Below are 26,522 nucleotides of genomic sequence, written 5' to 3'. Positions count from 1 at the left end.
GATGTGAGCCACTGTAAGACTGGTGCCACTTAGTTTCTGCTCCATGGCTGGGAGCATGAAAACTGAAGTCACCATGTTGGTCTTCGTCCTTTTCAGAGCATGAAGTGCCTCCTTTCTTTGATCTAAAGCCTGTATCGGTAGACCTTGCTCTTGGAGAAAGTGGTTCTTTTAAATGTCATGTAACTGGAACTGCACCCATCAAAATCACTTGGGCCAAAGATAACCGAGAGATTCGCCCTGGAGGCAACTACAAGATGACTTTGGTTGAAAATACTGCCACTCTGACAGTTCTCAAAGTAAGCAAAGGTGATGCCGGGCAGTACACCTGCTACGCAAGCAACGTTGCTGGAAAAGACTCTTGTTCTGCTCACCTGGGTGTACAAGGTACATGTTTCAGTCAAGTAGCAACATCTCTTTTACGTTTTCAGTATCTTGAAATAAAGGAGGAAGGGTGTGCTTGAAAGTTATGTTTAGGACATTGGTCTAGTAATTAGATTGAATGGATCTAGGACCTTCCAAATGGGGCCAAGCTTTAACATTTTTTATTAAAAAAATACAAAACTGATGAAACATGGACTGAATGTCCATTATTCAAAGGCTAAAGGTAGAGACTAGGGAAATTGCAAACAAAAGTTTTTCACATAATTGCAAGAAAATCTAAGTTTGAAAGAAATCAGCTTAAGACAAAAAAGGAAGTGATCTCAAATGCCTTATTTTGCACAATAGTTTGTAAATTAATGGATTTTTTTTCACTCTAGAGGATAGCAGATCCCAAACAAGCCCTTCAGGAAGAGTCAGTTTGTGCTCACCTCTCTTCCTCCACTAGCCCCCACTGAAATAGTATAGGAAGCCTGAAGGCTGGGACAACATCGATACCCAACCTGGTGAAAGGCAGCCATATATTCTGTACCAAGTTCATGGCTGCCATTGTCGGAAATTAAGTCCTTAACTCAGTGAGCTACTGATCTAACCCATTAGAGAATTTTTGAGGGTATTTGTGGTGGTGGTTTATAGGCATCTTGAAATTAAAATAGAATTTTATTTAGCAGCCCATTTACTCTATGACATACTCTTGATCATTTTTATTTCTCTGAGCTTGAATTTTTTGCTTCAGTCATGAAGAAAGCCTTGCTCTCCCCAACTGCAAAGGGAAATTATGAGGGTTGAAGAAATAGCTATGTAAGGTCTATAAGAGAAATGGGCATAAATATTAAGATATCTCACCCAGTTTTGTTATTCTGATTCCTCATGGTACACATCTGGTATCTTTGCAGCCAGAGTAGATCCGTCTCCCCTGGCTCACATACAGGAGACTAGTCAAACCCTCTTATTCCTTGTGAACTTTAGAGTGCTTCCAACAACAGATAGAGCCCCTGGTCTCTGATCTTGCTCTAAAGATATGATTCTTTTCCTGGGAGGAGAATCACACCATAGGGATTAATGTATTTTCCTCCTTCTGTTTGCAATAACATTTGATGCGGGTGCTTATAGAAATACACGCACTTTAAGAAATTTTGACTTAGATTCAACTTAACCATTCTTAAGGACTCATTATGAACTATTCTTCCTTGAACTGCATCACATAAATATGTTTTCTGGAGTTTAAGACCTCTCTGACGAAGGATTCCTTTTCTCACTTCATCTGGAGTTATATGTGCCTTTTCCATCCCTTATATTGTTATTTTCCTTCTTGGTCCCATAGAACCACCCAGGTTCATTAAGAAGCTAGAACCTTCAAGAATTGTGAAGCAGGATGACTACACAAGATATGAATGTAAAATAGGAGGGTCTCCGGAGATCAAAGTTCTATGGTACAAAGACGAGACTGAAATTCAAGAAAGCAGTAAATTCAGAATGTCATTCCTCGACTCGGTGGCGGTGTTGGAAATGCACAACCTCAGCGTTGAGGACAGCGGGGACTACACGTGTGAGGCCCTCAATGCAGCGGGCAGTGCAAGCAGCAGCACCTCCTTAAAAGTTAAAGGTCAGTTCTTACGCTTCCTTCATGTTTCTTATAGTTGACGCCTCTCTAGTTGTCCTCTCGGGTCCCTGTTTGACTCTCCAGCAGCATCTTCAAATTTTTGAAGGATAGGATCAAAAATTGAAAGTGATGTTTTCTATCTCTGTGTTGGAATGGAAAGCTGATTCTTACTTGAAGCTCTATTCTTACAGAATACATCCTGATTTTCCTGTCTTTCCTAATTCAATTACCTTCCAATTGTAGAGCCACCCATTTTCCGCAAAAAGCCTCATCCCATTGAGACGCTCAAAGGAGCTGATGTCCATCTTGAATGTGAGCTTCAGGGTACTCCCCCATTTCAAGTTTCTTGGCATAAAGATAAGAGAGAACTTAGAAGTGGCAAGAAGTACAAGATCATGTCTGAGAACTACCTGACGAGTATTCACATCCTAAATGTCGATGCCACCGACATGGGGGAGTACCAGTGCAAAGCCACCAATGATGTGGGGAGTGACACTTGTGTCAGTTCTATCACTCTGAAAGGTTAGAACGGCCTCAGTCTTTTCTGTCTGCCATTTCCCTTCTAATTTCCTTCCCTCTAATTTTAATGCTGTGTTTGCTTCCTAGTGATTGCCCAGTCCTTTATCACCAGCTGTGTCTTCTGCTTTCCCTTTTTTCTCTTCCAAATCCTTTGATGTTTTTAGTGTGTATCTCACATCCGAATCCTACCAAAGATCGTTTGAGATGGTTTTTCCAATGGGTTTCATTGAACTCAGAAAGCTTGGAAGGGACAAGATGTTTGACTCTTTTGGCTTAATATAAACTCTAACATGTCCCTGCTCCCACTCACCAAAAATAACCTCTTATTTAAGAAATGGAAACAATGTGGAATTCCTAGCATTGCGTGACTTGAGGGAGGTCTGTTAGCCCCACACATTTTAAATAATTTGTCTCTTTTTTGTCAGCACCACCAAGATTTGTGAAGAAGCTCAGTGATGTTTCTACAATTGTTGGTGAAGAAGTTCAGCTGCAGGCTACTATTGAAGGCGCCGAGCCAATATCAGTGGTGTGGTTCAAAGATAAAGGGGAGATTGTTAGAGAAAGTGACAACATATGGGTTTCTTATTCAGAAAACATTGCAACCCTACAGTTTGCAAGAGCAGAAACAGCCAATGCTGGGAAGTACACCTGTCAGATCAAAAACGATGCTGGAATGCAAGAATGCTTTGCCACGCTATCTGTTCTCGGTTAGTACGAGTGGAATGGAACGTTACCATGAACAAGAAGCACATACTTACTAGTATCATGCCTTGTCTTTTCTTTTCTTTTCTTTTTTCTTTCCTTTTCTTTTTTCTGTTTGGTGTTCCAAGATTCATTGTTTATGCACCACACCCAGTGCTCCATGCCATATGTGCCCTCCTTAATACCCACCACCAGGCTCACCCATCCCCCCACCCACTTCTAATATCTATGTTTTCTCTAGATTTTCAGTTTGAATGTAAGTGTTGAAGGTAATTTATATCTCATCCCAGAACCTGCAGCAATCGTGGAAAAGCCAGAGTCCATAAGGGTCACCACAGGGGACACCTGTACCTTGGAATGCACAGTCACAGGAACACCCGAACTCAGTACCAGATGGTTTAAGGATGGAAAAGAACTGACAAGTGACAGCAAATACAAAATAAGCTTCTTCAACAAAGTGTCTGGCCTTAAGATTATCAACGTGGCAGCTAGTGACAGTGGCGTATACAGTTTCGAGGTGCAAAACCCTGTTGGCAAAGACAGCTGTACAGCCTCAATTCAAGTTTCAGGTTGGTCGGTGGGGCTTTTATCTCATTGTTATCATAACGTAGTTCCTGATTTACATATATGTGTGGGGGACGGTCTGTCTTCTACAGTGGGACATGAGTAAGTTAGATCCCTTTCTCGGGGGGAAATTTCCACAATTCAGAGTGGCAGGAGTAAAACCGAACCCCTGGACAAGGATCAGGTGGTCTTTAACCCTCACTTATACTGGGATAATTTACCGTATAATGATTCACAGTGATGAGAGACCAAAAGCCCTCTCCTGTCAGCTAGCACATCTTGCCCATTGATTCTCAAGGCTTCCAGCTGTGTGAACCCAGAGGGAATTCTTTGATACCCTTGTAAGAAAGCCCAGTGGATATAGGGGTATTCCATCAAAAAGACAGTAATTCTCTTCTCAAATCGTTTTATAACTGATGTCCCTTGTTTGTTTGATTTTTATCCCATTCAGACCGAGTTGTTCCTCCCTCATTCACGAGAAAATTGAAAGAGACGAAGGGTCTGTCTGGCTCCTCCGTTGTCATGGAGTGCAAAGTCTATGGGTCACCGCCCATCTCTGTCTCCTGGTTCCATAAAGGAAACGAGATCAGCAGTGGAAGGAAATATCAGACCACCCTGACAGACAACACTTGTGCTTTAACTGTGAACATGCTAGAAGAATCAGATGCCGGTGACTACACGTGTGTAGCTACTAACGTGGCCGGTTCTGATGAATGCCGTGCTCCTTTGACCGTGAGAGGTCAGTTCAAACAACAGGAAATTGGAACTGCATTTCCTAACATACTAAGCATGATTATCATCAAAATTCAAAAATATTAAATTGCTCTTGATATGTGATTTTTTGTTTAGAGCCACCATCCTTTGTTCAGAAACCCGAGGCCATGGACGTGTTAACTGGAGCCAATGTCACTTTCACAAGCATCGTAAAAGGAACACCTCCTTTCAGCGTCAGCTGGTTCAAGGGTAGCAGCGAACTCGTCCCGGGGGACAGGTGTAACATATCTCTGGAGGATTCCGTGGCGGAGCTGGAGTTGTTTGACGTAGAGACAACGCAAAGTGGAGAATATACCTGCATAGTCAGTAATGAGGCTGGCAGAGTTTCTTGCACAACGCATCTCTACGTAAAAGGTTTGTTTGATGGCTAGTCCACATTTTTACACCCAACGTACGTGAAGGAACAGCTGTTTCTGTCCGAATGTATGTGTGTTTGATTTCATATTTTCCCATTTGCTTATGACAGCTGCAGCCAAATTTGTGAAGAGACTTAATGACTACAGCATAGAGAAAGGGAAACCCTTGATTCTAGAGGGCACGTACACTGGAACGCCTCCCATTTCAGTCACGTGGAAGAAAAACGGCATAAATATAATGCCTTCTCAGAGGTGTAATATCACCACAACTGAAAAATCTGCAATCCTGGAAATTCCAAGTAGCACCATAGAGGATGCTGGACAGTACAACTGCTACATTGAAAATGCTTCTGGAAGAGATTCCTGTTCGGCACAAATACTGATACTAGGTTTGTTGGGACCCCACCTTCATTGCGCCCTGTATAAAGGCTCATTCTGGCGTGTCTCTTCATGACCAATTCTCTCTCTCTTGCCTGCAGAACCACCGTATTTTGTCAAACAGTTGGAGCCTGTTAAGGTGACTGTTGGAGATTCTGCCTCTTTACAATGTCAGATCGCTGGGACCCCTGAAATTGGGGTGTCTTGGTACAAAGGCGATACAAAATTAAGACCGACTACCACCTGCAAAATGCATTTTAAGAACAACGTTGCTACACTGGTTTTCAACCAGGTTGATGGTAATGACAGTGGAGAGTATATCTGCAGAGCTGAAAACAGTGTGGGAGAGGTTTCTTCATCAACGTTCCTCACGGTTCAAGGTGATTGCAATGCTTTAAGAGTGAATGAATTTGTGTTTCTTTTGAACCAGATTTAAAATACCTGGCGAAGCCCTTGTTTTAGCAAAAGCTTGCCCAAGGCAAAATGTTCTGCTTAAGAAATTCCATTACAGTTAGTGGCTCATCCTTTTCTGAGACTGGGAGAGATAAGAGGACTACATCTTCAGTTGAAAGGGTCATGCAGTCACTTGTCTCTGTCATTAAATCTTTCAGAAAAATGAGTGACCGTATTTGTAAAATTTCACTTCATGAGTGTCCCATTAAAATTGCCACAGGGCGGTCTTTTTTAAAAAAGTGGAAGAATCTGCTACGTACCTGGAGACCTACCCCAAGCCTCTCCGTTGATCTTTGAGCTTACATAATTTTGTCCCTAATGTGCATTAGGGTGACAGCAGAGGGAAAATTTTGCCCCAGAAGTCTATATGTTTTTCTTTGTGTCCCCATTAATTCAAGAGCTGTTAGTACCTTCTGATATTTTTTTAAATATTTTATTTATTTGACAGAGACACAGAGAGGGAACACAAGCAGGGGAGTGAGAGAGGGAGAAGCAGGCTTCCTGGTGAGCAGGGAGCCTGATGCAGGGCTCAATCCCAGAACCCAGGGATCACAGACTTGAGCTGAAGGCAGGCATTTAGTCAGACTGAGCCACCCAGGTGCCCCAGTACCTCCTGATATTTTTATAGACGTCTTAGTATCTATACAGCAATCACTGTGAGAAGGATATTCAGCAAATTAAAAATACATATTCAGAAGTACTCATTATTTGAATTCTGCTCCTACAGAGCAAAAACTGCCACCATCGTTTTCCCGGCAATTGCGAGATATTCAAGAAACGGTCGGATTGCCAGTTGTGTTTGAATGTGCCATCCATGGATCAGAACCTATCTCGGTGTCTTGGTTTAAAGATGGCAAGCCGTTGAAAGATGGCCCGAATGTACAAACGTCATTCTTGGATAACGTGGCCACTCTCAACATCTTTAAAACAGACCGGAGCCTTGCGGGCCAGTATTCTTGCACAGCCACGAATCCCATCGGGTCTGCTACCTCCAGCGCCAGACTCCTCCTCACAGGTTTGTGGCCGCTTCAGCTTCTTTCTGTCTTGGTAGTTAAAATTTCTTCACCAAAATGAAGGAGAAAACGCCACTATTTCTGTAAAGTGGGATGGCTGCAGAGCCTGAGACCGTGTCCTTCTGTTCTGCTTTTAGAGGGGAAGAACCCGCCCTTCTTTGACATCCCCATCACCCCTGTGGATGCCGTGGTCGGGGACAGTGCTGACTTCGAGTGCCATGTTATGGGGACACAACCAATAAAGGTCGCCTGGGCCAAAGACAGTAGAGAGATACGAAGTGGCGGAAACTACCAGATCAGTTACCTGGAAAACACAGCCCACCTGACAATTCTGAGAGTGGACAAGGGAGACTCTGGGCAATATACCTGCTATGCTGTGAATGAAGTGGGAAAGGACTCGTGCACAGCTCAACTTAACATAAAAGGTATCTTTTGTTTTGCATAATTGTTTCCTGTTCTTTTCCAAGGGTGCAGTTTCTATCAGGACAGCGAAATTTAGGACAGTTTTCCACAAATGACATAAAAATGATGAAGAAGAAGTAAGTTTCTCTAGAGAACAAGTGATCTTTTTAAATCCATATTTTTTAATGTATTGTAAACATTTTATTAACATTGCATAGAATATAAAGTTCTATGGTTACTATATAGAGCCAAAAATAAAGTATTAATTATAGCTTATATTATACAAACACACATATATACACACACATGTATATATACATACACACACACATATATTTCTGACATATCAGATGTATCTTTCCACCACCCACCTCTCATTCCACCTCAATAGCCAATGGATACCTTTCTTCCATGAAAACTTAAATCCATATTTTTCTAAAATTGTAGATATCCTACATGACCCTAAGACTACCCTTCTCTTTTTCTTTTTTTACAGCTATGTGGTTCTGTAAATGGTCATAAGTTATTTTTATCATTTATCCCATAAATCACAGGATGGTTTAGAATAAGCTTGTGGAAGGAGGCAGAGATGTTTAGAAACGGACACTGATTCACTGCATCTAGTCAGTTAGCATTAACTTCTAATGTAAAGTAGGACTTCATTTTCCTGAAGAGCCTCCTATCAATAACCTGCTTCTGGCTTCCATTTCAAATACCCTCGCCATTTCTTGCAGAGCGGCTCATCCCACCAAGTTTCACTAAAAAACTCTCAGAGACCGTTGAAGAAACGGAAGGGAATTCTTTCAGACTCGAGGGCCGTGTTGCTGGTTCCCAGCCTATAACAGTTGCCTGGTACAAGAATAATATAGAGATACACCCAACGGCTAACTGTGAGATCACATTCAAGAACAACACGCTCCTGCTGCACGTCAAGAAGGCGGGCATGGGCGATGCTGGTTTGTACACATGCAAAGTGTCAAATGATGCAGGCTCTGCTCTGTGCACATCTTCCATAGTCATCAAAGGTGAGTCATCACCATGGTCCCCAGCCCCTGCCAGTGTTCTTCTTTACTCCCTGTTAGCTAGCTAGGCCTGTGCATTTCTTCTTTAACTCTGTTGGCCAGGTAGGTTCTAGAAGATACACAGTTGACTCTTAAACAACATGGAGTCTAGGATCACCAACAAATCCCTGTATAAATTTTGACTCTTCCAAGACTTTTCTAATAGCGTCCTGTTGACGGGAGGCCTTACCAATATCATAAACAGTTGATTATATATTCTTACAATATAGTGAGCTGGAGAAAAGGATACATCTGTATGAAAGGGGGTCCACACCGTTCCAACCCATGTTGTTTAAGGGCTGACTGTAAATATACGTGATGTCACTGACTGGCCATTATTCCACATATATTTATTTGAAATACATACTATTTGTAACTACGTGCCCAGCAAAGTAGGTGTTCTGTAATAAATGGACTAAAATCTTAGCATGTGAATCACATCCCAAAATTCAGGCGGTTAGCAGTCTAAGTCTACTTGGAAATTCATGCCTCAGTAATATATAAACTTTTATGAAGCATGTGTATTTTGAAAAATTCTTAAAATTTTGTCATGGAAAACTGCATTAGCTTTGCCACTTAGAAGTTGTATCACATTCTGAAACACTCTTTTCTATTTCTAAAGGATTATTTTTTGACATATCTTACCCAAAGCTTCTAGCCTGTAAATGAATGTTAATCCCAGACAAAAGAGTAAAATTTTTTAAAAGGGGGGAAAAAAAGATGAGAGGAAAGATGTTGCATATTATCATGGAGGATGTATTTACATATACAGTCCTAACTTGAGGGAAAGAAATAGACTATCTTTTAAGGAGATCCTTTTTTCTGGTCCTCTGACCATAAAATGGCTTCATCCAGATGATTATGGTGCAGATTCATCAAAATCACTTTACAAGCCAACTTTCTTAGAGCAGCTTGGAGTTTGATTACCAGCTCTGATGTGATATAGTTGGCCATATAGTTGGCACAGGCATAGGTAATAGGTTAATGCCACTAATGGGCTTGTGTCTTTGAGTTGTCTTAAAAGACACTCATTTTATAGAATTTAAGTGCATTTAGTTTTAAAATCTATTTAGTAAAGCAAAAAACATATCCTTAACGGTGGTTTATATTCATGATTTACATCCCTGGTGGTTTTGCCGTTGAGTAGATGAATACTTTCTATCGTATTCTGAGGCTATTTCTTCATAGAATTTTTTTTTAAAAGAGTAGGTATCGCAAGTTTTAATCATTACAGTCATGACTGTTGCATTATGTTTGTATCTAGTTCTCAGGATCATTGAATAAAGCCATTACATAATATTGAGTTGTACATGCCCTTCCTACCATGTTACCTGTATATTCCTCATTGGTTTTCAGTTAAGCACTGAGCTTCAACTGCTATTTCCCTTGGGCAAAGATGAGATTTTAAATGCTACTGTAGCTGCATTTCATAGCTAAAGATGAAAGCCAGGGAAAATCACATATTACGATGTGGGTTCACAGATTACTCAAATGTTGGTTCTCTTTCCCAGAGGGCAGCAAGAACCGCTGCTCTAGATGAGCAGAATTCCCCAGGAGGCCCTTCGTTTTTAGGGTGCAGCAAAAATACAGCTATATGCATGTTCGGGGGAATCAGCAGAGTGCTGTACAGCACCGAAGTTTATGGGAACTGCCAGTTGTCATGTTTGCAGTGTTTAGTCAGAACACAGAGCTTGCACGATCTTTGGTCAACATGGCATCCGCTCTTTGCTTGTTTTTCAACCTTTATCTTCCTTAAAAACTCCAACAAATGCAACTACTGCCTTCAGAGAGGAATCAATCTTGATTCAGTTACTGATTCGGTTCATTACCCGTTAGAGGCAAAACTGGTTTCTTTTCTGGAATTTCGAACCTTTTTGCCTTTATGTTCCTTTTAAACAAAGCTATCTTTATAATTCCAGAACCAAAGAAGCCACCTGTGTTTGATCAGCACCTTACTCCAGTAACAGCAAGTGAAGGAGAATTTGTGCAGCTCAGCTGCCACGTGCGGGGATCAGAACCCATCAGGGTCCAGTGGCTGAAGGCTGGAAGGGAAGTAAAGCCCTCAGACAGATGCAGCTTCAGCTTTGCTAACGGGATCGCCGTGCTGGAACTGAAGGATGTGGTGAAAGCAGATTCGGGAGATTATGTGTGCAAAGCTTCGAATGTGGCTGGAAGCGACACTTCAAAAGCCAAAGTGACCATTAAAGGTACAGATAACTCAAAAGTAGCATTCCAGTTAAGCCAATGACCACTCATACTGATTTGCATATTACAACTTAAGTAAGAATAGAATTCATTTTTCAGAAATATCAATTAATGCTCACTTGCAATTTATAGCCTCCTTGTTATAACTTAAGTATTAGATAATTGAGTGGGAATAATTTTGATACACATTGTCTGACATTACCCCCAGTTCACCATCCTATTTCTCGTACCTCTTCCCACCATATCCAAGAAGGTGTAACTAAGGTCCAAAGATGATCTATGATAATGTGACATGAGGGAATCTAATGTCATAGTCCTGGAGGAAATCGATTGAATAAAGCCAAGCCTGGAAATATGAAATTGGACACTGCTCTTAATGATTGTAGTTCAGCCGGGGCACCTGGAGGCCTCTGCCTTCGGCTCAAGTCATGATCTCAGGGTCCTGGGATGGAGCCCCGCACTGGGCTCTCTGCTCAGCAGGGAGCCTGCTTCCCTTCTCTCTCTGCCTGCCTCTCTGCCTACTTGTGATCTCTGTCTGTCAAATAAATAAATAAAATCTTTTAAAAAAATTAAAAAAAAAACTATTGTAGTTCACCCTGCATGTGAAAGCTACAAGTAGTTATAAATGCCTATAAAACTGCTTTATCTTCCGTAATCCACTCTCATACGTAGTGAGTCCTGGAGTGAATGATATCTTTGACACTGCCAAATGCCGAAAGCTCATTTTACAAAGAAATTATTTATTCCACTTTTAAGGTAACTGTGATGATAAAACATGTAAATGTTTTTCAGACAAACCAGCTGCAGTCCCAGCAGCTAAGAAAGCGGCCGTAGATGGGAAACTCTTCTTCGTGTCAGAACCTCAGAGTATCAGAGTGGTAGAAAGTAAGTACTTTGAACGATACATTACCTTCATTGACTTTGTAGGGTTTTACCGCCAATTTAATTTTGGAAGAGCTGATTTGGGAAAATCAAAATTTTTTATTCATTTGCTTTCATTCTTCCTTAGAAACCACCGCAACATTTATTGCAAAAGTTGGAGGTGATCCAATCCCAAATGTTAAATGGACAAAAGGGAAATGGAGGCAACTGAACCAGGGGGGTCGCATTTTTATCCATCAGAAAGGCGACGAAGCAAAGTTGGAGATTAGAGACACCACGAAGACCGATTCTGGATTGTATCGGTGTGTCGCATTTAATAAACACGGTGAAATTGAAAGTAACGTTAACCTACAGGTAGATGAAAGGAAGAAACAGGAGAAGATTGAAGGAGATCTCAGAGCAATGCTGAAAAAGTAAGTTCAATTAAAACACACACACGTGGTCATTTTCCAGTCACAAAAGAGATCTCTCAAGAGGCATGGACCATCCCTTCCAAGATTCTGATGATAAATGAACATAAGCACACAGACATTCTTACAGAAACGTATAAGCAAACACCCAGTATTTGGGCATAGGTTAGCAGTTCATGAAGATCAGATTCTGAATGATCATGAGGAAGTTTTGAGAACGAAGTGAGTTTTTATTAAAATTTTAGACAAAGGAATTGGCCTACGGAGAAATATGTATCTGTCTCAATATGAAATTTTTGTTTCTATGTATTATTTCTCATGTTCTGAATTCTTTTCTAGATCAACACTTGAAACATTTCCATAATTACCAATACTTTCAACACAAATTATGTTTCAATATAGTCGATTATTAATCAACATTTGCCTTCCGCACATCTTTCCCATGACACATGATGTTTACCCTTATTAATGCTTTTCCAGTGCTATTGCTTTTCCTTTTAATTCTTTCATTTGGTTGTAAAATTTACAAAATTCCAAATTCTTTCTTAAATTCTTTGATTAAATTTCTGTGCTTCATTAGAATGGTCTGATCTTTACTTCATCACAAAATCCCACTTTTTTATTGTTAATGCAGTAAAACTAATATTTCTTAAACAAAGAACATGGCACTTTGCCTTCATGAGGGGGGGAAAAAGCCTTATTGATATTTATAATCTTTAAATGATGATAGGCAATTCCAAATAAGTAGAAGACAGGTGATTCATGTTTATTTCTGATTTCATTCAGGACTCCAGTCTTAAAGAAAGGATCTGGAGAAGAAGAGGAAATCGACATCTTGGAACTTCTCAAAAATGTTGATCCTAAAGAGTATGAAAAATATGCCCGCATGTATGGAATCACTGACTTCCGAGGTCTTCTTCAAGCATTTGAACTGCTAAAGCAAAGTCAGGAAGAAGAGACACATAGATTGGTATGATCTTTTGTAAATAGCATCATCTTAAAAATTAACTTTTGACACATCTAATAGATAGCCTTTGAATTTCCAGAACACTACAGCTGTGTGAGATCCTTTACTATAACCTAAGCAGCATCAATAATGGAAGCTGAACATAATCATGCATCCTCCAATTCAATTTTTTCCCCATATGTAATACTTCTACATTTTTCCTTCTCAGGAAATTGAGGAAATAGAGAAGTCAGAGAAGGATGAAAAGGAATTTGAGGAACTTGTATCATTTATTCAGCAAAGGTTGTCACAGACAGAGGTAAAGAGAATCATGAAGATAATACAGTGAACAGACATTATTGGGAATTAGAAGGGAAGGAGTGACTAATGTGTGTTAATTCTTTATTCTCCTAGCCTGTCACTCTGATCAAGGACATTGAGAATCAGACAGTTTTGAAAGATGATGATGCTGTGTTCGAAATTGACATTAAGATTAATTATCCAGAAATCAAGCTTTCATGGTACAAAGGGACTGAAAAACTGGAACCCAGTGATAAATTTGAAATAAGTATTGATGGTGATCGACATACACTCAGAGTCAAAAACTGTCAACTTAAAGATCAGGGCAATTATAGGCTGGTGTGTGGTCCACACATCGCTAGTGCTAAACTAACTGTAATCGGTAAGTAGAAAACATTTTATTAAAAAAAAAAAAACAACATGTGAGATTCATTTACTGTTGAGCACATCTGCATGTATATTAAACAAAATGTTTTCTGTGTCATGCCTGCAGAACCTGCCTGGGAACGGCATCTTCAGGATGTTACTTTGAAAGAAGGCCAGACTTGCACCATGACATGCCAGTTTTCCATGCCAAATGTAAAATCTGAATGGTTCAGAAATGGCAGAATCCTTAAGCCCCAGGCTAGACATAAGACAGAAGTGGAACACAAAGTCCATAAACTGACCATTGCTGATGTTCGAGCAGAAGACCAGGGGCAGTACACCTGCAAATATGAAGACCTTGAAACTTCAGCAGAGCTCAGAATCGAAGGTGGGTGAATGGCCACAACTGGGGTTATCCGTGCAAAAGTCAATGGCAAATGTGCAGGACCCCTTCCGTGGCCGCCCTGCCATTGCACGTATTTCAAAGTGCCCGTGTGTTTTCCTTTCCCAGCACACGCTCCCAGCATTCACTCACATCTCAAGATGCACACTAAATCAAGAGACATGTTCACAGAAGTGCTGGATCTTTTGCATGTTTTTTTTCTTTCACCAAAGGCAGATTTCAGTCCATACAAAGACATGACTAACAGTTACTTGGCTTTCATAATTCTGCTAATCCTTGTAATTTTACTAAATTACATACTTCTCACCTCTGTGATTCTCATTGTAAGATAGAGATCTTGGAAATGACTAGATTTTATAGCTATTGCTGAAAGATCTTGGCTATATCTAATATATCTAAAAAATCTTTTTTGTCTATAGAAATTAATTTGTGTGAGATTAACTTGTCTGAAACTTTTTAGATAAAATTAACAATGTCATATCTGATTAGCAGCTCTTTTGCAAAATAATTCTTTCATGTGAGGATTATATTCCAACCTTCTTAATCTCTGAGATAAAGGGAAATCTCAGGATTTAGGAGCAATAATATTTATTTTCTAATCCTTTGATCATATGCACTGTTTGAAAACACCCTTGAACTGTAGTGAGCAACATTTTAGCTATAACGATGTTTCAGCATAGTGGTGGGTGCCCATTTATAGTTGTTAAAATATAATTAGATGACTTATTTACACAAACATTTCAACATCTCAGGCTTGCTTTAAATGGATATCAATGCCTGGTTTTATTTTAAAGGTCAGAAAATTTTAGTAGGTTTCCATGTGAAGGATCCATTTGAAACTACTTCTCATTTTTTAAATAATTGCATTCTTATATTATCCTTTAAAAAAAAAAAAGACTCACCAGAGTATTTATGATGTCTGAGATATTCTTGATACAGTTAGACACTGAATTCCAGACTTCTAGGTAAAATCTTGCCAAAGGACCCTCTACTGCAGCCCATTCCCCTACTAAATACCCTTGCCATTCATTCCCAGTGTGGGGTGCGGGGTGAGCCCTTTGTACATGGCCACAGGTGCTTACAAAGCAGGTTTCAGAACTCTCAAAAGTGAACCATCTGAAATTGAGAAGTTCAGATTTCTCTTGAGTTTAAAGTTTCACAAGGAAAGTTATGGCATACTAGACAATAAACAATTCTAGGTCCTGAATAGGAAAATTCTCTAACAGAGGAAAGAATTCCAGAGGTGAATAAGTTATAGAGTTTATGTTCCCTTTATTTTGAAGCCCCAATTTCACTAATATTTTTAAAGTTTAATTTGACCTTTGGGTCTTAAGCCCCTTTGACTCTTGCTTTTGTGCAAATGCTTTAAGGACTCCCATGGATTTCTTACTCTTTGCTACGTTGGTCCTGAAGAAATACACTTAAGTATGGGGATAATTTCTTGTTACTGATGCAAAACAGAGCACTTTCCTTTTTTCTATATTTTCAGCCTGTGTTATTTTTCCAGCTGGATACACAGGTGGAGGCTTTGGATATCTGAGGGGAAAGCACAGTGGAAAAATTTCCTCCCTGTACAATCTCACTTTTACTCTCCTTTGTACTTAAACAGCTGAACCAATTCAGTTTACGAAGCGCATACAGAACATTGTGGTGAGCGAGCATCAGTCTGCCACCTTCGAATGCGAAGTGTCCTTTGATGACGCCATCGTAACGTGGTACAAAGGACCAACAGAACTGACTGAGAGCCAGAAGTACAACTTCAGGAACGATGGTCGCTGCCATTATATGACCATCCACAATGTGACCCCAGATGATGAAGGTAATTTAGTGGACAGCATCCCTGTGAATATATAATTTAAATCTTGTCTGTTTTACGTATTTCTACCCTAACTTACACTCTGTAATTCTATGTAGAATACTTTTTTTAGGAAAGAGAATGATAAATAAATCCATACTGTATTTAAATAAAGAAGTGTTATTTACAGACGTACCAGGAAGTAAAAGTTTGATGATTCTTCTTAGGTGTCTATTCAGTAATTGCTCGACTGGAACCAAGAGGTGAAGCAAGAAGCACAGCAGAGCTGTACTTAACGACTAAAGGTCAGAGAACACCCCGATTTAAGCCACATTGCAATCCCTGAAACAGTCCTGCCCAGACGACTCTAAATACAAAAATGCCATTTTTTTTTCTTTTGCAGAAATTAAGCTTGAGATGAAGCCTCCTGGTAAGTTAAAAAAAAAAAAAAAAGAAAAGAAAAGAAAAATCAACCCTTGCTCAAATATATTCAGCAGAATTTTGTAAATGATATAAGCCAAACTGAAATGTCTAAAAATAATCTTTAGGTTTTTCAGTAAGATCTTATTCAGTGAAATGATTTTCAGGAAGTAATATAACTGTTAGGCTTTGTGAGCTTGGGAAATGAGAGATAGGAAGGTCTCATCCAGCTGATATCTAGGATCATGCCAAAATTGTGTGGCCATAGAACAGCACCAGTTTCCACAGAGAATAAGCATACCTATGTGGTTGCATATAAAAGAATACTAATATCTCTGTGTCTGTGTATTAGATTCTGCTGTTGGAAATGCCTGACAAGCACATCTTAGTTGTCTAATAAATATGTGTGGTCTCAGTGCCTCCATGCTTACCATCAATTGTTCCTTTTCAGATATTCCTGACTCCAGAGTTCCAATCCCAACCATGCCTATCAGAGCAGTGCCTCCAGAAGGTAAGACCCAGCATAACACCTGGACTTGCAGGAACAATGTTCTGGACCATTAGGAAATTAGCCATAGTAGAGAGCCAGAACACATCCTTGTGTGTCATAGTCTTCATTGTGTAATTAAAAGTCAAAGCAAGAGAGTAGTAACAACTACAGGTATATGCTGTTTTTATTTGTGCTGATTGACGAATTGGTACTATAACACCTATGATTCAGTAACTCATAAGACTTTTCATTATACTTCACACAAAATAAGAAACCACACCATGATGATGGCATTTCTTTTCCTCAGAAATCCCTCCTATGGTTGTTCCTCCTATTCCTCTGTTGCTACCATCACCTGAAGAAAAGAAGCCACCAGCAAAACGCATTGAAGGTATTTTATGCTATCTACCTAAATGTAAATGTCAAAATACATAATCAACTATCGCAGACCAGAACATGCCGTCTGATGCAACATGTTGGCCCTCTAGTGGCCAACAGGTTAAATTGCCTTTCAGAACTATTTGCTCTGATGAAATGTGTAAGACAGGTGATTAAAACACTGAAAATCATCAGACAAACCAAATGCAATGCTTAATATTAAGATATTTCATCTTGATGTAATCACTGAAACATTAATGGAAAATGGATTTCATGTTTCATATTTTATATATTTTAGTTATATGTAACTACATATATAACAATAAAATAATAGAATTAATTTCTAGTGAAGCTTCTGGAAATAAACCATACTAGTTTATAGTCATGTTGCAAGTTACAGTGTCCTTTTTCTCAATGACAAAGTTGACACCTTTTTAAAATTCACTATTTTGTTACAGAAATGTGATTTAGAGTATCTTTGATATATTGGATTTTTTTTTCTTATCTAAGGAATAAGTTCACTAATAAGGAGCTCTTGAGTGTGTCAAGCAACTTCCCTTTTCAAATATTTCAATAGACAGATTATACTATTTGTTCCCCAAGCTGCTCAACTAAATTAATCAACAGACTACCTGGGACTTTCTAGAGTTCTGGGTAGTTAAGAATTGCTGTCAGAATTCTCCTTGCTTTAGGAAGAAATTCTGCATGTCAAAGCCAGATTTTTCCATGGTCATATTTTCTGTAGTGGTTTCCAGGGTTTGGCATGCTAGTACTCCAATATCTGCTACCTCTGGTATCAAGAGCTTGAGCTGGTGTTCAGCCAGCCTCGGGGAAAATTCAGTGGGGGAAAAAAAAAACAAAAAACCTTCCAGTATTGTGACTAATACATCTCAATAACAAATAAAAGCATTTTTATAATTTATATGAAGACTTACATATATTTCATCTACTTTTATTTCTTTTCTTTTTTTATCTACTTTTAATAGCAGAGAGGAACAAGAATCAAAAAATCATAAATTTATACTTATATTTGTTGTCAGGAGTAACAATTTACCTTAATGAATGATTTAGTCTTTGAGCACCACTGGCAACAGGGCTAAGTTTGACTACCCACTGGGGAACTTGGGAAATTAAATCATATTTTAAAAATTAATAACAGTGTTATTTATTCATGAATATTAAGAGCCATAACTCAAGTTATAAGTAGGGGCTATGATCAAGGTATAATGTCAGCAACAACAAAGAAAATTTCCACAATATCATAGATAGGACTTTTAACTTTACAAATTCACTTGTTATTCTTCATCCTGATAAATTTCTTATCTAAGTGAAGTGTTCTTATCTAAGTGAAACAAAGTAAAGACATGTACCTTTTTTATTTATGGTATCACTTATGTTCACATTCTGTGTGTTTTGAAAACTGTAGGCAGGCATAAAATCAGTGAAGATGTAGAATCACCCTACATGTTCTATCTCCATCCAAAAACCATGTTCTGCATTCTAGCGCAAGACCTTTCTGAAACAGGTATCTTGCAATTAGGTGGCAAGAGTCTCACTACCATCAAAACATATGAAAAAATAAAGTATTTCAATAAAACCTCTTTGTTTCCTGAAAGCATTTTACTTGCTTATGTCTGATATCTTATTTTTTAGTAACCAAAAAAGCTGTGAAGAAAGATACCAAAAAAATTGTGAAGCCCAAAGAAGAACCTACAGGTATTATCATTAATTAATGAAAATTGAGTCTTACAGCTTTTCTCCAAGTTAACAGTTTTAAACCCCAAATAGTGGAGGGTGGAGGAAAGTAAGAGTTTGAATTCCCAAAACGGAGGCTCTGCCTTCATTCACTCTCATTGTCTTCTAGAACTCAGCCCTTGCTTTCTCTTTATCAACTTTCTACTCTTTCCTTTTTTTTTTCTCCCCATCCTCCTGTGCCTGTGTCTGCCCATGGCACACAGTGGTAACACCAGAGTGTTCTTGTTATCTCTGGAGGGCACTGCCTACCTGTCCCACAGCTGCTCTTGATCCGGTCCTACCAATAGACAGCCAAAGACCAGTGCTAATTTCCAGTAGCTGCTCCAGCCCAACTCTGAACCCTTCCTGGCTCACCTGAACTGTCAGTCCCTGCAGAAAAACAAAATGCTTTTTTTTGTTTGTTTGTTTGTTTTTGTTTATTTTTTTTTCCATTTTATTTATTTTTTCAGCGTAACAGTATTCATTCTTTTTGCACAACACCCAGTGCTCCATGCAAAACGTGCCCTCCCCATTACCCACCACCTGTTCCCCCAACCTCCCACCCCTGACCCTTCAAAACCCTCAGGTTCTTTTTCAGAGTCCATAGTCTCTTATGGTTCGCCTCCCCTCCCCAATGTCCATAGCCCGCTCCCCCTCTCCCAATCCCACCTCCCCCCAGCAACCCCCAGTTTGTTTGAAGGAAGATTAGTTCAATTACTTCCTTTTTTTTTTTTTTAAGATTTTGTTTATTTATTTGACAGGGAGATCAGAGTAGGCAGAGAGAGAGGGGGAAGCAGGCTCCCCACTGAGCAGAGAGCCAGATGCGGGGCTCGATCCCAGGACTCTGACATCATCACCTGAGCCAAAGGCAGAAGCTTAACCTACTGAACCACGCAGGCACCCCCGCCCCCATTTTAAATATAATTTTAAATATAGTTTTAAAACTATATCCTGGAAGAGGGTTTTTGTTTTTTTAAGAATTTATTTATTTATTTATTTATTTATTTGACAGAGAGAGAGAGAGCACAAGCAGGGGTGTAGGAGGGGGAGACGCAGGCTCCCCACTGAGCAGGGAGCCAAACGTAGGACTCAATCCCAGGACCCTGGGATCATGACCCAAGCCAAAGGCAGTCACTTAATCAGTTGAGCCACCCAAGTGATCCTGGAAGAGTTTTAAGAGGAAGATTAGATCACTAAATTTAAGCATAGTTTCACATGCTTAACTAAGATCAGATCCCTCCTGAAAGGAGGAGGATCCAGGAGCACAGGACACCACTCCCAGAAACATTATGGCAGAAGAGAGCACTCATAAAGCATGGGTATTTCCTCAGCTTTACAGTTAACCATTGAAAAAATCAAACATTAGACTAGCATTAGACTTACTGAATAGTCTCTTAATGTTTCATGTTGATTGAAAATGTTTTAAATCAACCTAAGCTAGAATCAAAGTTCAGCCTTTCCCCATTGTTGTTAATATGGCATTCCATCGCAATGCTGGTGAGATACATCTAGAAATTATAAAGGCATTTTGTATGTTAGCAGTAGTCACAGATTGTACAAATGACTGACAAAGATGCACAGGATTAGTAAACATTAAATCATGCATTATCTAAAAATAAACATTCTATTTTTTAAAATCCCAGAGGTTGACAAGAAACCCCCGCCTCCTACTGCCTTGATTCCAGCTAAAGGTAAATGAAAAGATATTGTTAAATGTTTTTTGTATCTCTGAGATGTGCATCACTGCTTTGTATTCTTATTTTCAAATAGAAGGCTTCTAGCTGATTGTAAAGTTAAGGCATCTCCTCAGCCATATGAGAATTAGCACGAGAAATCACTATGTTCTATCTCTCTAGTCCCTGGAAAGGAAGTGCAGGCAGATGATTATGCAGCCTCAGTGCCGTGGACACAGAGAAAGCACTGGGTGAGGGATGGAAAGGGAGGCATTGTCCTCTTGGCTTCATTTGCAGCTAACACGGGTGCTAAGGATCATGTAAACAATGTTAGTGTTAATTTTTTAAAAAGTTATTATAAAAGCAACTAATTGATTTGGTTACACAATTTTGAGTATTATTTTTAACTGATGATAGAGTCATATTCAACTATCAAAAGTGTAGCTTTAAAATTAGAAATGTTTCTGAAAGAGAAATTGGAAACTTAAATAGAGGTTAACATTACATGTAAATTCCATTAAATGATCAAATGTTAAAAAATCCTGTGAGACCCCAGGGGCTTTCTAAACTGGAGTTCCCATAGAACAATGGAAGATGTGTCAGATGTGTCCACTGGATAGTTACTGAATACCATTGTGTTCACACTGGAAAAATCCCCAAATGAAGAGTGAGTGCCTCTCCACACTCTTTATTGTGTTCCATAGCCAACAAAAAAGTAAACGGAACCAGTAGACAGAAGATGTAATAAATTATCGACATCAGACTGAGATCTGAGATACTGATACTGTTTGACAACATAGACTTTGGTTTATGAAGTAACGGTATGAATATAATTAGTACGCTAATATTGTCTATTTATTTGTTTGTTTATTTCAGCTCCTGAAATTATTGATGTATCCTCCAAGGCTGAAGAAGTAAAAATAACGACCATAACCAGAAAGAAAGAGGTTCACAAAGAACAAGAAGCTGTGTATGAGAAGAAGCGTGCTGTCTACGAGGAGAAGAAACTTTTCATCGAATCTCTGGAAGAACCTTATGACGAACTTGAAGTGGAGCCATACACAGAGCCATATGAAGAACCTTACTATGAAGAACCGGAGGAAGACTATGAGGAGACCAAGGTAGAAGGAAAGAGAGAAGTTCACGAGGAATGGGAAGAAGACTTCGAGGAAGGCCAGGAATACTATGAAAGGGAAGAAGGTTATGACGAAGGGGAGGAAGACTGGGAGGAAACTTACCAAGAGAGAGAAGTGATCCAAGTGCAAAAGGAGGTTTACGAAGGTGTGTATCGACCGGGGTCACTTCTTTTCTCTTTTCCTCAGTGTGTGATATTTTCAGGGCTATGAACCTGAGCTGCAATAGACAGGAAAGCGGTGAAATGACCATTTCGATCTTTCAAAGTTAGACCTTTTTAGAAACTTCCTCTTGGCATTTCTTCAGTCACTTTCAGGCTTTGACATTGTTAAGTCAAATCATGTTGCCCTATCACGAAACCCCGAGGGTTGTCGTCTAATGCAGGAGTTCAGGGCTTACTTCCGCGCCCCTCTGTTCTCTGCTCGATCCTGCTTCGAAATCCAGCGCCAGGGATCATGTTAGCCATACAGATCCCAAACGCAATACTTTCCGCAAATATATATTCTTATTTCCTTTGCAGTTCATACAGTCTGCTAGAACTTATTTAAGCATCCCTTTTTATTCCTCTGTTTTTGTTAAAGAATCACACGAGAGAAAAATTCCAGCCAAAGTGCCTGAAAAGAAAGCCCCGCCTCCAAAAGGTTTGTATTCGGGATTCTTGAACTAGATCAGAACATCCACATCATTGTCATGGCTTGTTTGGCAAAGATGTATAAGTCACCAGTCCAATCCAATAGGCACAACTTCTTCTCTAAGCTTTATTGCATCAATGAATTTTTTTCCTAAGAATATCTAACGTACTTAATGCAAAAATTAAAAAGATGATAAAAAGATGGTTATGATAAATATTTTTTAAAACAACCAAAATATTTCAAGTACAGAAATTTGTACTTAAAGTTCGAAGTACCAGACTCATTTCTTTCTTAAAAATTATATATGTATATATATGTATATATGCATGTAGACATATATATTTCTGTAGATACATAGACAGATACATAGGGACAAAGAGAGAGTTTGAATAGAAATTCTAAAAGTACTGCAATTTCTTTAAAATGCTTGCAGTTGTAAAGAAGCCAGTAGTTGAAAAAATTGAAAAGACTTCTCGAAGAATGGAGGAACAGAAAGTTCAAGTCACCAAAGGTATTATGATTTAAACATTTCTAATACCATGTACACATGTCATCTGTTTACTGATGTATATTCCCATGTTAGTTATTTATGTAATCATCTAAACTAAGATATTTTTAAATTTTGTGCAAAGCAATATTCTTCACAATACAAATATATTTGTACATATTTTTTAAGTACCCGAAGTTTCAAAGAAGATTGTTCCACAAAAACCTCGGATTCCAGTGCAGGAAGAAGTTATTGAAGTGAAAGGTATACATCTTTGTCTTTCCAGCTACAAGTCTTAAACATTTTCATTTATGTCTATATGTGTACATATTTAAAGAGTTCACAAATCTGAAACTACCAAAATACATTCTTCTACAGTATATATCTTATGTTGAGTTGTACATATGTATAATTTAAGGAAACAATAACATTCCCCTTGTTTCTAATTCTGCTTTAGAATTACATTTTTTTTAATTAAAGGAAGATTCTGTTTAATAAATAGTCTTCTAACTTTACTATGCAAGGCATTCCATTGCATATAATATTCCCTATCCTCTTGTTTACATGAATAAACCGTAGTGGATTTGGAAAAGCACCACATTACGTGTGAAGAAGTTGTGTCTATTTGATTCCCATTTAATAATCTTTGATAAAGCTGCATGGGTCATGTGTCCCTATATATCAGAACATGGTTTGTATTCTTGTCAATACTAAATTTATTCTGAGGCTACTCATATTAACCCACTCATTCTGTGTCTAAAGACTTACATGTAATGTATGTTACATGTAATGTACAAATTTACACATATGTATTTGATCAGGTATCTTGTCCTAGAAAAAGAAATACTAAATGTGAAATACTCTCTTTAAAGTACCAGCCGTGCATACAAAGAAGATGGTTATTTCAGAAGAAAAGATGTTCTTTGCCTCTCACACAGAGGAGGAGATGTCAGTCACAGGTATAAGGCACATTTGAATTTGGGGGCTTGAATGGAAGGGTTTTAGATGAATTTTGATCCCCCTTCTTCAGACCTAATTTGCGATTATGTAGGCGTTTCTGTCTCCTTGTAGCTCTCTGTCGTTTTTTCATTGCACACTTGTCTCTGTTTTAGTTTGTATTTCAATATTCTTTGTGAACTATAATTGCCACCCTTAATATGGCATGCCAGTAATTCAGATGTACATTTTTTAAAGTCCCCGAGGTACAGAAGAAAACTGTTACTGAAGAGAAAATTCATGTTGCTGTTTCCAAAAAGATTGAGCCTCCACCTAAAGGTATCAGTGATTCCTTCTAAATTTAAAATCTTTTAAAGGTTCCATTGTAAGCCTCTGGGTATGTTAATACTATGGAATGGTCTTGGTCACACAGTCAGCAGAACTACAGCCACTAGGTATAGTGGACATTCCAGGGGAGGCGAGACAACAATGATTGGAGGCTCTGGCCCCTGCTTCAGGGACCTTACAATCTGTTGACCACCTACTTGGGAGTAGAAATTTGATATCCTGGAGCCAGCTTGTGCCAACTCACCAGAGCTGATGGTTGAATTTGCAGAAATTTTGCTACCGAGTGTTCAACACCTCCGTGATTAAAAGTTGAGCTCTGTAAACTCACAATTAAACAAATTATATTGAAATCTATGATAAGCCGTTTTGACGGCTTACTTCCACTTGTACAGCATATTGTTATTCTCTCTGTTGTTTACATCCACTGGGGCTAGGCGGTGGAAGTGCTAGATTGCGGTGGGCTGCCGCGCGTCCTTCCCACCTCCACGACCCTGATGTCTCCCTTGTTAGCCAGGGTGGGAGTATTTACCCCGCCCCAGAAATTGAAAATCTGCAGCTGCTACAAATGAGAGCTCGTCCTCCCCCACATGTCCCACCCAAATTGTTAAACATTTAGGATACAAAAAATATTTAAGATAATGTAATGCAATTGTTATAATGCACTTGCTTTATAAATGTAAAGTTTCTAAAACCGGCATCTCAGGCACTGGCACCTCTAAGGAAGGGCAGCTCCTAGCTGTTCCTAGCCAAGTGAAGGCTCCTGCAGTTGAAGGTCAATAACAACCACAACTTTTTCTAATTAGTCTTTCCTCTGGTTCCCTTGCCTCTTGCTTCCAACATGGAGTTTTCTTGCATTCATCTGGCATAAAATTATGAGATGTGTCTACTCTTTATTTTAATGCTGTCCTGCCTTGTTGTAAAACCACACAATTTCTCAAAAATGGCATTTTTTTTAAAGTCCCCGAGCCACCTAAGAAACGAGTCCCAGAAGAAGAGGTTGCCGTTCCCATTCCTAAAAAGGTGGAGCCTCCACCAGCCAAAGGTAGAATAATATTTTGGAAAAAAAAGTTGTTGGTGTCTATCTTTTTGTATCTTTTTCTGTGGGATCTATGTATGAACGAAATAGCATCTGTAAATGATTTGTGATGTTTTCTCTGTATGTTGATCTCATTAGCTGTGGTACTGTGTTGTACAAGTATCAGTAACTTTAGACCATACTAACTGGGTGTTGGTTTCATGAAATGTATGTAGCGTCTCTGTGGTATCGATTTATTTTGCATAGAGGTCTGCCACGAGTAGAGCATGTTTAATGACTGCCTAAATTCTTACGCTCTTACTGAGGATTGATGCTTTAGTGTAATCTTAATGCTCAGAAGGAAACTAGAACTCTCAACATTGTTTTCACAATGTTATCTTTAAAGTTCCTGAAGTTCCCAAGAAACCTGTGCCTGAGGAGAAAAAACCTGTTCCTGTACCCAAAAAGGAACCTGCCGCTCCCCCAAAAGGTACACCAGAACTGATCAGGGGGCAGCCCTTTGCCCCAAATGCCAGTGTTCTGCTTTATATGGTCTTCATAGTGTACTATGCTAACTTACTGTTCTGTGTCTTTTAGATGCCCCTCGTGTTTTCATTTGTTGGTTACCTTCCAAGGCTATATATTCTTGGCATACATTATTTATGACACTGAACAATTTCAAAGGCACCACCAGAAAGTGTTCTTAAAATAAGCAACTATGTCCAAATGCTATATTAAATTTTTACTATCTTTCCTCTGATAGAGAAAGAAGAAATCTTTGTGAAACTCATCTTCTACAGGCATCTTTCTAGAAAGACTCTTTTACCCCTCATCTTTGCGATTTTTCTTAATAAAAAAACACTTCCGTGAATTAGGATGAGTTACAGAGTCACAACTGGAAAGTGTCTGACAGAACTGAATGTTAACGAGATAAAGATGTATACAATGCTGCTGGTAACTCCACTCTAATGAAAAGTCAAGAGCAGCAAGTCTAGACTAGTTGGAAACATTGATTTTTGACATTTACTTTGACCATGTTTCCTGACATTAACTGAATGTCAATATTTACAGTAAGCGTTGCAGTTCTCTGATTAACTAGTCAGGGGACCTTTCATATGCGTATGTTTGGATTCAATGTGCTAATTCCTTTATTTTGGTTTTTGAATTTGGTTTGTTCTTTGGGGGGGGGTTGGTGATGTTAGAGACACTATCTTACGGATGCAGCGAAGCTACAAACTGCATACGTCTGGTCTGTACAGAGAGATTCAGTAAGAATTCAGTATCATCCGATTTAGGAAAACCAGGCTTACTGAAATCACACATTTTAAATAGTGTTCCCATTGTGTCTGACTTCCCATTTTCCATTTTCTTCCCAAAACAAATCTGTTTCTCTCTTTCTCAAATTCTTGACTTTCAGAATTCTGGGTCGTACTTTAAAAAAAAAATGATTCCTGATTATTTAATCATCAAAATATGATTTCTGATTATCCAGTCATTAAAATATGGTTATGTGAAAATAAGATACATTAAAAGGTCATATTATGAAAACCAGTACTAATACCAAAGCCCTTGATCACTGCTGAGGGAGATACAGAGGCATGTCTCACCTACCAGTAAAAATAAATATACATAGTAAAAAATATATATGTATAAACACCCGTGTATAGATAATAAATACAGACACAAATGTATATGTCTGTGTAATTACATTAGAATATTACAAATGCAAGCATAGAGGTGCAGGAGTTCACAAAAACTATCTTAT

The 26,522-nt window shown here is 38.9% G+C and overlaps 1 protein-coding gene across 1 annotated transcript in view; it reads left to right on the top strand.

Moving 5' to 3' along the window:
• TTN (titin) overlaps positions 1-26,522 on the top strand; it is a 274,251-nt gene that overhangs the window by 90,816 nt on the left and 156,913 nt on the right. Inside the window, 35 exon segments of the mRNA XM_046018787.1 lie at positions 97-384; positions 1,703-1,984; positions 2,225-2,503; positions 2,926-3,207; positions 3,493-3,771; positions 4,218-4,505; positions 4,616-4,894; positions 5,007-5,285; positions 5,376-5,654; positions 6,455-6,742; positions 6,878-7,165; positions 7,877-8,167; positions 10,123-10,410; positions 11,201-11,293; positions 11,418-11,703; positions 12,487-12,670; positions 12,876-12,965; positions 13,061-13,328; positions 13,440-13,700; positions 15,325-15,534; positions 15,738-15,815; positions 15,914-15,940; positions 16,382-16,441; positions 16,728-16,811; positions 18,452-18,514; positions 19,491-19,493; positions 20,176-20,223; positions 21,082-21,486; positions 21,921-21,980; positions 22,405-22,482; positions 22,648-22,722; positions 23,331-23,417; positions 23,653-23,733; positions 24,701-24,784; positions 25,164-25,247. Of these exon segments, the coding sequence (XP_045874743.1) occupies positions 97-384; positions 1,703-1,984; positions 2,225-2,503; positions 2,926-3,207; positions 3,493-3,771; positions 4,218-4,505; positions 4,616-4,894; positions 5,007-5,285; positions 5,376-5,654; positions 6,455-6,742; positions 6,878-7,165; positions 7,877-8,167; positions 10,123-10,410; positions 11,201-11,293; positions 11,418-11,703; positions 12,487-12,670; positions 12,876-12,965; positions 13,061-13,328; positions 13,440-13,700; positions 15,325-15,534; positions 15,738-15,815; positions 15,914-15,940; positions 16,382-16,441; positions 16,728-16,811; positions 18,452-18,514; positions 19,491-19,493; positions 20,176-20,223; positions 21,082-21,486; positions 21,921-21,980; positions 22,405-22,482; positions 22,648-22,722; positions 23,331-23,417; positions 23,653-23,733; positions 24,701-24,784; positions 25,164-25,247 (6,399 nt within the window).

Source organism: Meles meles, chromosome 9 (assembly GCF_922984935.1).
Source record: "Meles meles chromosome 9, mMelMel3.1 paternal haplotype, whole genome shotgun sequence".
Classification (NCBI taxonomy): Eukaryota; Metazoa; Chordata; class Mammalia; order Carnivora; family Mustelidae; genus Meles; species Meles meles.
Note: the sequence above shows the minus strand (reverse complement) of the source record. Positions and strands in the feature narration are given on the sequence as shown.